The 13,096-nt window shown below is 48.5% G+C and overlaps 1 protein-coding gene across 4 annotated transcripts in view; it reads left to right on the top strand.

Moving 5' to 3' along the window:
- Positions 1-11,774, top strand: part of DZIP1L (DAZ interacting zinc finger protein 1 like) — a 54,778-nt gene extending 43,004 nt beyond the window's left edge. For all 4 annotated transcript variants that reach the window (XM_053599288.1, XM_053599287.1, XM_053599286.1 and 1 more), the window contains 7 exons: positions 1,071-1,121; positions 2,813-2,946; positions 4,221-4,410; positions 6,025-6,250; positions 6,648-6,832; positions 9,119-9,258; positions 10,805-11,774. In XM_053599288.1, coding sequence (XP_053455263.1) covers positions 1,071-1,121; positions 2,813-2,946; positions 4,221-4,410; positions 6,025-6,250; positions 6,648-6,832; positions 9,119-9,258; positions 10,805-10,870 — 992 coding nt within the window. In that variant the 3' untranslated portion in view covers positions 10,871-11,774. The remainder of the gene's footprint in view (positions 1-1,070; positions 1,122-2,812; positions 2,947-4,220; positions 4,411-6,024; positions 6,251-6,647; positions 6,833-9,118; positions 9,259-10,804) is intronic.
- Positions 11,775-13,096: the final 1,322 nt, after the last annotated feature.

Here is a 13,096-nt window from a genome sequence, read left to right as displayed (position 1 = left end):
GCATGGAGTGGTTTGTATCGGTCTTGGCTATTGTCTTGGACTTTTCTCCCCATAATCAGTTTATAGGTAGAGAGTTGGTGACAGCAGCTCATGGGACATGTGGGGTTAGGCTGTCCAGCTGGGTGAGGGAGGATGATTCTAGAACTGAAAGGACTGTCTGCCTGGCCTGTTTTTCTTTGCAGAGGGATGGGGTGTTGGGGGGTGTGTGAGAATCTGGGGGGCTGGTGATTGATGGGGTGGGGTTCATGAGCAGACTTCTAGGTCACCGTGCCTGAGGCAAGGCCTCAGCCTTGGCCGTATCCTTCCCCTTCTTCCCAGCATGTTGGAAGTTGACTCTAAACCCATGTGGATGTGGCCTGTAGGCACACACACTGTCCTCCTCTTGGGGACTCTGGTGTGGAGGTATGTGCGTGTGTACCTGTGTGTAATGCAGTGTGGGTGCTAACGTCTAAAGGGAAGACAGAAGCCCACAGAGACTGCTGCTGCTGGGAGGGCCCTGGTCCACCCTGGGAAGCCTGGCCCTTCATACTCCACTTCCAGCTCCCCTGTCCTACGCCTTCAGCTCTGTTTCTTCGTTTTCATGCAAACTCACATCTCCTCCCATGCCCTGCCTTGGGACTAGCCATATCTTTCCCAACCTTGCAGCCAGTTCAGAGAGGGGCTACTCTCATGGCCCTGAGTTTTCTGAAGGCTTGCAGGAGAATGGTACGTTAGTAGCAGCTGTGAGCTATGCTCTTGGCCAAGTGCTTCAGTATCATTGACCCCATGAGTGAATTGGGGTGGGTATTATTACCCTCTTTTCTTAGATGAGGAAACAGAGGCCTAGAGTGGTTTAAGGACTTGCCATCTCGTGCACAGCTAACGAGGGGCAGAGCTGGCATGTGAACTCTGATCTTTGTCTCCAGTGTCTGTGGATGAGACCACGGCTCCATCCCGCCTACTCCAGTAAAAATGAACTGATGGGAGGGCTTGCTGTTTCTGGCTGGTACTCTGCTGGGGTCTAGCACTTTTCTCTAAGTTGGGGATGAGATCCAGGGCACTGGAGCCACTGACTGTTCTTGCTCCTTCAGGGGTCTACGAAGCACCAAAGGCTGCAGACACAGAGGAGGATTCTCCTGAAGGTGGGCCTCATTTTATTTCTGGGTGTTCAGCATAGAAAACAGATCGGCTGCCCTCTTCATTATTTAGTTTGTCTCTCCTTGATTATATATAGACACCTGAAGCTGGGGTGCCTGAGACTAAGGCCATGAAAGAACATTTCTTAAGCACCTTACATGTGCCAGGTACTAATATGCAATCTGCTGGTTCAGTGATGGGGAAACTTAGGCTCCAAGAGGGTCAGTAACTTGCCCAGAGTCAAAAAACTAGCTGGTAATTGAGCCAGGATTTGGAGTGATGTCTGATTCACAGCCCAGCCCACTGCCTCTCACCTGGTACTATCCAGAGTAGTGGAAGAGAACTCACTGAGTTGGCTTAAAAATGGCCTTTGCTGGTTTTATTTTTTATTTATTTGTTTGGAGACAGAGTCTCACTCTGTTGCCTAGGCTAGAGTGCCATGGCATCAGCTTACCTTACAGAAACCTCAGACTCCTGGGTTCAAATGATCCTCTTGACTCAGCCTCCCAGGCAGCTGCGACTATAGGCACCTGCCACAATGCCTTCCTAATTTTTCCTTTTTTTTTGTAGAGATGGGGTCTCGCTCTTGCTCAGGCATGTCTCTAACTCCTGAGCTCAAAGGATTCTCCTACCTCGGCCTCCCAGAGTGTTAGGATTACAGGTGTGAGCCACTGCACCTGCCCTGGCCTTTGCTGTTTTATCCTGCAGAGTGAATGTGCTGCAGACAGATCCCACAGGCCTAACTAATGTGCAGGAACCTACCTTGGCTCGCTTGTCAGGCTACCAGGTGCTGGCCGTTTTATTCATTCTACTCAGTGACTGATTCTGATTTGCAGAGCTCTCAACCTTGTAGCCAAGGGATACAAAAGAAAAGTGTAAGAAATAAATATACTCCCTGACTGCAAGTATCTGCCAGAATAGTTAGGGAGAAGAAGCTCCCAGGAAAGATAAAGTGCTCACTGGGCAACATACTGACCAGACCCTGCCTGCCCGAGCAAGGCTGCGAGAGGATGATGCCAACGTTACTCCAAAGACACACCCAGGAAAGGGTTTTACTTGTGTCATTGAAGAGCTCATCGTGGGGTATTCTATTTTTTATTATAATGTTTTTCTTTATTTCTGAGATGGTCATCTAATCTGTGGACTTGGCCAAAAAAAAAAAAAGAAAGAAAGAAAGAAAAAGAAATAGTGTAAAGGGTATACAGTGAGAAGTAGGGCTCCCTCCTGCCAGCTCTCCAGTTTCCACTCCCGAAGTTCCACTCTTAATGGTTCCTCATGCATCCTTCCAGAGACTCTCTGTGCAGATACAATCACATAAGTATACCATTATTCTCCTTTTTCCCTGAATGGGAACACACTATGCACCTTGTTTTGTAGTTAGCTAAACTGTTAACAACTTACTTGGGAAATCACTTCATATCCCTTTCTATAGAGCTGCTTCATTATCTTGGAGGTCTCGACTGGTAGGGGATGAGAATGCTGAAGGTGAGTGGAGGGTCCAAGGCAGTGGTACCTAGGAGCTGAAACACTCTAGCTTCTAATCCAAGGATGTCCACTCAGAAGGGGTTGGTGGCCCTTGGCTCACAGGCCAGAGAGCAGGATCACTGGCAGCATGAGAGCTTGGCAGGAGCAGTGGGGCTTTGGGAATGGAGGTCTCAGGTGCCCAGGCTGAACCAGGTGGTGTCCTGTGTTGCAGAGCTGGAGGACTCCCGAGACGAGCAGCAGGAGGTGCTGGCAGCCCTGAGGAGTGACCCAACCTTGCTGAAGCAATTCAAGCCCATCCTGGAGGACACCCTGGAAGAGAAGCTGCAAAGCCTGGGGATAAAGAAGGTAAGTTCCAGGGCCATTGTTTAAGGGCCCATACCTACAATTTGGACACAGTTGTGAAACTGAGACATGATCAGTTGTTCTTTACATTGTAAACTCGTTTGTCTCATTTGTTCCCACCTGGGCTCCTTTGGTGTCTGTGAAGGGAAACCCACATATTTTTCCCCTCAACTCCAGCAGCAGTGTCGTCTCTTCTGTTTCTTCCAGTGGCTTCCCGAGATTGACCCTGTGTGGTTGGTGATGCCACCCGAGTCCTGACCTCTTAACACACTCATTGGCTGCATCCTTCTGTGTCTCTAAATTTTCTGCCAGAGGGAATTTAATTAGCTCAGTTGGGCCTATGGACAGTCCCCACTGGGAAGTGTTCATCTCCAAGTTTATCGTCTGTGGCACACGTGGCCTTGCCCGCTCAGCAGTTGGCCTTGGTGGGCAGGCTCAGGAAGCTATCTCTGGCACCAGTATTTGAATGCCATTGTATTTAACCAGAGCATGCATGTTATCATTAGAGGCACCAGTTAAATCTATTATTAAATAAAAACACACCTTGTTATTAAAGTAGCCTAGCACTCCATCACTGAAAATAACTATTTGTATAGAGTAAGTTAGGAAAATAATAGACACCTAGGCTTAATTTAGTAAGGATGCTCACTAATCTTGGACCATTTTCAACTACTGCTTAATCTTACTTTGGCCCCGTGTTCACACTTGGTTAGCACACTTCTTTCTAACCTTGCACGAATACTCATCTTAGATTCACAAGCCTCCCAAGGCCCTCCCCCGGGGCTCTGGTGGATGCCAAAAGCCCAAGCAACTTGCAGTACATTTTGGAAGGGTACATGGTTCTTGTTTACTGCAGTTCAGTTTTTCAAACATTGTTAGCCAGGGACAATGTGTCTGGCATAATGATAGTGCTTGGGGAACAAAAATGAACTATCCATGGTCTCTCATCCTAGGGTTCAGTAGGTGGGACATCTGAGGCGTGTTCCATCTAAATCCCTAAGCTATGATGAGGGTAGACTTGTGATGCAGTCCTTTGTGTTACCCTCTATGTACATTTCAAGGGGGTCCCAAACCCTGAACCATTGTGTTATTGGCTATTTGTGAAGCTACTCCACCTTACTCTGATTCTTATTTCATGCTTCCACCACCCCTGCACTCCTGCAAGAAAAGCATCAGGTGCTGATCGCGGATTCCCAGGTTGGCAGCGGCAGGGGTGAGAGGCTTAGGGAAGGAAAAAAAGGGTAGCCTCTGTGAAGGTGAACTTCTGTCTCCTCTAGGGTGCAAAGGGAATCTCGGTTCAGACTCTCAGACACCTGGAGTCCCTGCTGAGAGCCCAGCGGGAGCAGAAGGCCCGAAGTTTTTCCGAATTTCTGAGTCTGAGGGAAAAACTCATCCAGGAAACTACCAGCAGATTGAAGGAGAAACAGAATAGGGCTGCAGTGTCCCAGCGAGACGGCCAGTCTTCAGGTACACTGGGGCTTGCTCAGGGGCTTGACCTGGGAGGGTCCTGTTCTTGCTAAGGCTTGTGTCCACACCAGGAAGGTATGACTCCTGCCTGCCATTAGGGTTATTGCTCTGAAGGGCTGAGCTGGTGGGTTCCTCACAGGTGACTGAGCCCAGATGTCCTCTACTGGGGAAATGGAGTCCAGGGTGGTGGTGGTGGTACTTGTCCAGTGTCATCAGGAAGCTGGCAGAGAGCCAGAGCTAGAGCTTGTGGTCAGCTTGCATTGTCCCTGCTGAGACATGCTGCCTCCGCTAGCAGCTTCATCCAGCTGAGAGCAGCCTATTTTGTCATAGCTCCACACACCAGGACTGGGAGACAGACCAAAGGCCTGGAAGCCTTGAGGCGGCAGACAGATGCAAATAACAATCAAATGAAAACTTCCTCAGAGCTCAGATATTCCCTGCTCTGAGCAGTGGGAGGCCATGAGAGGCAGGGCCAGTTTTGCATGTGGACAAATCTATAGAGATGAGGTTTGGCTACCTGGGCCAGGTTATAGCCACTGCTTTGCGCCTTGTCCCTATCTCTGAGGTCACGACAAGGGAAGGCCTGTGGTTCTGGTGTAGGACTAAATTCCATAGACAAAGACCTTATGGAGCAAAAGAATTTGTATTCCTAGATTGGAGAGCCCTCCATTTCTAGAATATTCCCAGACCTACTGGGCTGTTGTGACTGCAGGCCCCGGGCAGAGGGCCTGGGTCAACTCATTCAGGGTGCTGCCCTGTTCCTTCCACATCGCCTCTGTCACGGACGTGTGGCCAGCAGGAGACCAAATCAACATCTCCTCACATCCAGCAGACCCAATCTGAGCTCTTCACACAAAGAAATTTTGCAAAGTGTGGTCCACATATTTCTGGGAATATGACAGATGATTTTAGTTGTTATACATGTACCAATCATTTTAAAATGTAATCTTTATTTTTCTTCATGTGAATTAGAAGGAAATACTGCTAACATGGTAATCCTATCAGTTCATGAGAATTATTACTCAGACAAGTATAAAGCAGGTATTTTATGTTTAAAGGTGCTGTCGTTTTGTATAAAATGTTCAATAGACAGCAGAACGGCTGGTATGAGAATATGATAAAAATTCTGTTGATGACCTTGGAAACTGTGCTATTTAGTTTAAACTTCTGTATCTAATTGCCTACCTTGCCACAGGCTGGGCTTGGGAGGAGAGTGCAATCTCAATGGCTCATGCAGTCCTGCAGCGACCTCTGGTGGCAGTAGGGCCTCCCTGCAGGGCCATCTACCCTGGTGGCTGCAGTGTGGGTGAGTGGAGAGGGAGGAGACCTTGACAGTGTTTGGGGTGAGCTGCAGACATGCTAAGACCTTATTCAGACCTGCTGACTCCTCCTGGTCTTCTGGAATAACAACATGACCCTGGAACGCCTGGATGCTTACCTGATAAAAGCATGGAGCCATCTGGCCAGCAGTGGAGCCCCTGGGGTGGGGTCAGCTTTTCAATGGATGGAGTGACTTGTCCATTTTCAGCGTGTTAGATCCTCTTTATCCTTTCTTTCAGGCTTGAGGGCCCAGCATGGGTATACTCTGAAAGTCATTCTTTTCTGTGTTTCTAGTCAAAAGCCTGTGGAGCACACTGGTCACCAGAGAGGCTCAGCCAAAGAGCAGGACCCTGCAGGTGGCATTGCCATCCAAGTCAGCAGAGCCACCCATACCAACTCTTCAGAGCCGTGGTAGCAGTGGCACCCGTGGCCCTGGCCTGACCCAGGTGTCCACCCCAACCCCACGCCCCAGAGTGCGTGGACCCTCCAACACTTCTGCTTCTCCAGGGCCTGGGAGGAGGTGAGCCCCAGACTCTGCACTCTCACTGGGCCAGTGGTGGTGCCTCTGGCTTCAGCCCTGATCAGGGTTCTCCAGACCCACACACACAGGTGAGGGGCAGAGAGACATGAACAGGAGGTATCTAAGGTGGGGTCCAACCTGAGCTCCAAAGAAGAGCCTGGGGAACCTTTGCTCTGAGTGGGACAAATCCTCCTTACCTGGCTCTGGCCCCAAGCCTAGTTGCCACCTTGGCACGCTGGGTCCTCAGGCAGGCAGGCCTACCTGTCTTTGAGTCCCATCTTCTGAGGGAGGGAGCAGGGCTGGTTCTGGGCAAACCAAACAAGTTCACAATGTGGTCACATTTGGCTTCTGACAGTTTTCTGCCTGTCTGCACATCACTCATTTCTTCTCCATGCAGCAGCACATCCCCATTCAGCTCTGAGGACTCCGAGGGAGGCTCCGTGCAGCACATGGCTCGTCAGCCCCCACAAGTTCCTTCCAGGGTGGTGGCCCCGCTGGAGGATGACTGGGCCTGGTCTGACACGGAGACCTCGGAGAACGCCCCGCCCCCTGACCAGGGCTCAGGCGGGTTGGCTTCTTCCAGTGAGTGGGCCGGGACTGCTGGGCTGCTGGGGTATCCCTCTCCCCTAGATTTCTCTAGGCCCTACAAACATCCTTCTTTTTTTTTTTTTTTTTTTTTTGAGACAGAGAGTGCTGTAGTGTCACAGCTCACAGCAACCTCAAATTAGCAACCTCAAACTCTTGGACTTAAGCGATTCTCTTGCTTCAACCTCCCAGTAGCTGGGACTACAGACACCCACCACAATGCCCAGCTGTTTTTTTCTTTGTTGTTGTAGTTGTCATTGTTGTTGGCAGGCCCAGGCTGGGCTAGGTTTGAACCCACCAGCCCTGGTGTATGTGGCTGGCATCCTAGCCACTGAGTCACAGGTGCTGAGCCAACATCCTTCATTCTTTTTGGGGCTTTCTGACTTGGTATCTCTTTCTGTATTCGACTTGGAGAGGATGGTCCTCCTTCCCCTCAGATAAGTTTTTCTGGGATAACAGGATAGTAAGAGAAATCTGGAGTCTGAGCAAGGTTTATTTTGGCCCTTGTCTTGCATAGAATTGTTTAGCTGTTAGAGATGGAGTTTGGGGGGGCACTCATTCCTTTTCTCGTCCAGATTCTCTCCAGGTGAAAATAATACTCTGGTCAATCATGTGGAGACACCTCACTCTATTTAGTGACAGGGCCCAGGGAAATGGGGCCCTCCAGCCTCCCCAAATCTAGATCCAGACTTTTTTGTGCACAGGGATAGGTGGGCAAAGACCCTGGTTGGGAAGGATCTTTCTTTTTCTACTTAAAAAAAAAAAATTTGGATTAATATGAGGATACAAACAATTAGGTTACAATGTTTGCATTTGTTAGGTGAAGTCCCTGTTGTAATTGTGTCTTGCACCCCAGAGGTGTGCCATATGCCCTTACAGTGTGCCCGTCAGGTGGGAGCCAACAATCCCTGCTCCGCTCCCCTCCCCTTCCTCTTTTCCTCCCCTCCCCCCAACTTGAATTGAGTTGAGTTTTTCTCTTGTGTGGGCATGTATTAGTTAGTCAACTGGCTTCATATTAGTATTGAGTATATTGCATACTTGCTCTTCCATTCTTGTGATACTTGCCTAAGAAGAATGTATTTCAACTCCATCCAGATTAATACAAAAGTTGTAAAGACTTTATCTTTTTTATGGCTGAATAATATTCCATGGTATACATATACTACAGTTTATTAATATATTCATGGGTTGATGGGCACTTAAGTTGTTTCCACATCTTGATGATTGTAAATTGAGCTGGGATAAACAATCTAGTGCAGATGTCCCATGATAAAATGATAAAATGACTTCTTTTTCTTCTGGGTAGATGCCTAGTAATGGGATTGTGGGATCAAATGGAAGGTCTGTTTTGAGTTTTTTGAGGATTCTTCATACTTCTTTCCAGAAAGGCTGTATTAGTTTGCAGTCAGTGGGTAGGATCTTAAACAAGCAGCATGGGCACCATTTGGGCCAAGCCCCAAAGCCTGGTACAGGAAGAGGTCAGAGAAAGAGCCAGAATTGCCTCTAGCACAGCGACCCTCCTTCCGGTGAGCCCCAACCAGATCTGTGGGGCAGTATTGACACCATGCCGGGCAAGAGTGATGGGGTGGCAAGATTTGGGGACTGGGAGTTGGGAATCTTTGGGAACATTTCTGTTTTTGTTCTTTTATTGTAAAATGAGGTATTTGGATAATATGATTAATGAGAGTGTGAGGAGCACAGTGCCTGGTACATAGTAGGTGCTCCACAAACATTTATTGAATGAATCAGTGAGCCAGGGCTACTGTAACTCCAAAAGTCTGCTCAGGCCCCAGACATTCGAATCCCAGAAGGTGGTAGTGTAGTTTTTTTCCCTGCTTCTTGGTCATTTCTGAGGTCTAGACCTCACCATGGCTTACCAGGCAGCAAGGGTCTGCTGCCCAGCAGTGCACAGAAAGTCGCTCCCACCTGCAGCCCTCCTGTTCTGGTTTACATTTGTGACATTTCTGGTCTCTGTGATGATGGTGAAGGAGGGCGTAGCTGCATGTTAGTGGTGCAGTTCATGCCCCACACTGCCAGGGGCTCTGCGTGTTGAGTGTGCACCGTTACACGTGCAGACTATTCTAGACCTCCTTTCACAGGACACCCATTGCACAGTCCTTCTCTCTTTCCCGGCTACTCTTCTTTGTGGTTGCGAACCTCTTCTCTCCTGACCCTTCCGTACATTCCCTCTGTCTACACTGGAGCCTGGACCTGACCCACAAGAATGAAACTTTCATTCTCTAGGCTTTTCTTATGGACACAGCCACTTGTTCCCCCCTCCAGGAACGCTTGTGCGGTCGATGGTCAAAAACTTGGAGAAGCAGCTTGAAGCCCCGGCAAAGAAGCCTGCTGGAGGGGTCAGTCTGTTTTTAATGCCCAATGCTGGGCCACAAAAGGCTGCCACGCTAGGAAAGAAGCCTCAGGTAGGATGTAGGTCACTTGGAGGTTCCCTATAATTCCTTACAGAGCCAGCTCTGAGTTTGGGGGGCCTGGGGTAAGGGTCATGGGTGGGGGGTCCAGTAATTGTCATCCTTAGCCCTGGTGCAACACTGTAAGTGACCTCATTGTCACTGTGCACATGGAGACATGGCCAGTTTGGGACTTGTTGTGTCCATGTTGACAGTAAAAAGACTGGTTCATTATATAAGCAACTGCTCAGTAAGTTCAGTTCTTCCCATTTTCTGCCTCTGAGAGAGCCTTGCTTGGGATGACTCTTTCTGGCTCCCTGCAGTAGCTGTTTTCTTCTAGCTCTGCTACTGCTGGGTCATGTGTGGAGCAAACTCCCCACGGAGGGGATTGGAGAGGCCCTGCATGGCATATCAGAGTTGGTAACATGGGAATATTTAGACACCTTTATTTTAAATATTGAAGGCCATTTTTCATCACTAATAATGTCTCCATGGCTTCACCCTAGGCTGTTGCAGCCATCAGATCCTCAGGTTTATAGCCCGGCTATTGGACCTGCCCCACCACCAGCAGCCCCTCCTCATGGTCCTTCTCCCTGCTCCCCAGAAGGAGTGGCATCCATGCTCTTGTTATTTTCTTAGGCAGAAAACTTTTGAGCTTTCTTTACATTCCTTTCTCATCTTTCTCAGTCAAAAAAGGTGCATCTTGGAGTGATCATTGCTATTGCCCTAAAATTCAGAAGTAGAGGCCAGTCGTTTTGGGGTTTTGCTAGCATTTCCCTCCCTTTTCCTCGTGTGTTAGGTATATCATACACTTCACATATTTTATGTGAAGTAATAGTTTCAAATGATTAGAAAACACACCTGTCCCTTTCCCCAAAAGCGTGAAAGACCACAGCCCGCACAGATGGGGCTGCTGCTCAGAGCAAGCTCACTGCTCTGCCCTGTGTGGTTTCTGACCTGCCTCTATTCCAGGAGAAAGTGCCCGGAATGGCTTAAAAGCCCAGGTGGCCAGTAGGGGCACTGGGAGCTCCAGGGAAGGAGGCCTGAGCTGCTATGTAGGTGACTATGGCCTGGGGTGTCTTGGGCCCCTGGCCGAGCAGTCTCCTGCCAGGCTGAGGGATTCCTGAGGCTCCTGGGGTTCCCTCAGCTTCCCTCTACCAGCGCATTTATCAGGTCTGGAAGAGCCAGTCTGGGGACAGTGGGTACTGTAGCTCATGGTGTGTTGAGCTGGAGAACTTGGAAGGGTCAAGGATGTGAAAAGTTATAATCTTCCCAAAGTTAAAATGAAAACGAGACCAACCTGGTCTGCACAGAGACATTTCCAAGGCACTTTCCTTCGTTTGCTTAGTAGAATTTCCAGGATATTTGACATTGCTCTGACCCCAGGTCTCTGAAGCAGTTTGCAGAGGGAGGAGACTTGGCAGGAGGGAAGGCAGGAGAGGCAGGATCTCCCTGTTGCTTCCAAATCTGCATCTGTCTCACTTCCATCCTGCACTGGGCTGAGTTCTCTGCCACCCTCCTCCCTGGTCAAAATATATTTTCTTCTCTTCTTTCCCTGCAGCTTTCTGAAGATGAGAGTGACCTTGAAATCTCTTCCTTAGAAGATCTTTCCCAGGACCTGGACTAAAGAGAGAAACCCAAGCCCTTGTCTCGCTCGAAGCTCCCAGAGAAGTTTGGCACTGATCCTTGGAGTTCTGGCTGACCCAGGGTTCCCGGCTGGTAATCCCAGCTCAGAGCCTGGCTGGCCAGAGGGTCAGCCTTGTCACCTGGCTGGGGCCAGCTCAGGTCCCAACAGAAGAGGCTTCATGGTCTCTTGTCTTCACCAGCAACCAAGGTTTCTCCTTGGAGAGAAGCAGGGCAAGGAGTAGATATGATCTCTCCCCTCCCTACTACGAGGGGCCCTATAGAGGGCCCTCCATGCCTGGCCAGGTGCCCTTGGATCCCATGACTTGAGAGGGGTTATGACATGATCCCTGAGTAGTTTCCTTCCTTCACCTCCATGTCCACTCCAGAGAGAGTTCCTCAGACTCTCTTCCCCAGCATTTTCTAAACCTGCAAGAACACTATGGAGATGGGTTGTATGTGGGGCTTTTGCGGTCAATCAGTCAATCATTCAGTGGTTGATCCAAAGTCAATGCTGAATGCCTACTCTGTGCTGGGTCCCTCAGCTTCTCACTACTGAGTTGGGGCGCAGGCAGAGGTGCATGGGGCTGAACGTCTACAGCTAGTGCCAATCCAGGGTAGTAATCTAGACGCAGAGGTTAGGATGTTACAGGAACAGACATGAAGAAACCCAACCCATCCTGGGGTGATCCTGGAGAGTTTCCAAGAGTTGTGATATCTGGCAGGTCTGTTCATGAGTGGAAAGGAAGGAGGACCACTTGTCTGAGACCTCATATTCCCAAAGGACCGCACATTTAATTTTTGATACTATTTCCAAAATCAGGTTACATACATGGCCATTGTTTTTTTTTTTTTTAGTACAAAGAAAATTGATTTATTATATGCAGATGTTTAAATATAGCATGATGTTTTTAACTCTCTGGTGTGTATGTCATTATTTTTGGAGTTTTGAGGTGGATGTGGAGGGAAGTATGCAACCTGCACCCCTGTTGGGTCAGTCTTGACCTCTGGGATGCTGTTGCCAATTGAGTTACTGAGGAGCCATGCCTGGGAAGGGTGGTGGTGGAGGAGCAGGATTGGACAGGGTAGGCTATAGGGTGTAATGCACATCTGACCATAGGACCATGTGGATGAGAGGGAACCCAAAAGGAGCAGGAAGGCCCCAGACTGCAATGTGGGTTTACAAGATCTCACCAACCTAGTGAGGGGAGCTGAGCTGCCCCTCTAGGAAGCCCCCATTGGGCAGGAATGGCCATGCCCTACTATGGCTGCTGGTTGGGGCATCCAGGATGAATGAGACCTTGACTTGAAAGGTTCAGTGAACCCTGAAAGCCCACTTCATTTCTCCTAGTTGAATGGCAATTTTTTATTATGCTAAATATTACTTGTTTTATACACTTCTAGAAAGAGCCAGCTGTTCTAAGAACTCATAGAATTTTTCATGCATTCCAACAATTGCACATACACATGTATTAAGGATTTTCTTTGTGTTTTCCTTTACAAACTAGACTGTGGGCTTCTGAAGAGATAATCTCATTTGTCTTTCACTTTAGCGATTACAAGTGTCTGGCACATGGCAAAGGTTTATTGAATGAATGGGTTAACTTTGAGAATCGGAAAATCTTCCACATTAGAAAAACCTTAATTATTTCTAGCCTACTATTAGAAAATAGTCTGAATTCTTGGTAATTGCCTTATTTCAATTTACATTAATTCAGTCCACATTTATTGAACATCTTTGTGTGAAGAACAACTATCCCTTACCTTCGAAGAGTCTGTGGTCTCATTGGAGAGAGAGATGCACATAATCTAAAAAAAATCAAAGACAGGCTGAAAAGCATTATAGTCTCAACACAGTCTGCCAGCTGGCTTGTGGCTACCTTACCAGCTTGGGGGCAATGTCTCTAGGAGTGCCCATCAGTAAGAGGTGTTATACATGACCTAAGAGATAGCAGAATAAAGTGGAGTTCAGAGCAGGACATCCCGCTGGTTTGTTGGTGTCTGGTTTACACACACATCTCTCTGAACTATATTGCTGTCCTTAAATTAGCCTGTGACCTAAAACCTGCTCAAAAAGAGGAGCTGCTTTTCCCTGGTAGGGCTCCTGATGCTACTGTCAGCTCTTTCTTTCTCCCCTGCTGCCTGCCCCGAGGCAGAAAATTTGACATTTCTTATATGGGCCCAAGAGGTAGAATCAGAAAACTGTATATTGGATGGCAAAATTTAGCTC

This window comes from Nycticebus coucang, chromosome 8 (genome assembly GCF_027406575.1).
Source record: "Nycticebus coucang isolate mNycCou1 chromosome 8, mNycCou1.pri, whole genome shotgun sequence".
NCBI classification, from domain to species: domain Eukaryota; kingdom Metazoa; phylum Chordata; class Mammalia; order Primates; family Lorisidae; genus Nycticebus; species Nycticebus coucang.
This window is presented reverse-complemented; position numbering and strand designations above follow the sequence as displayed.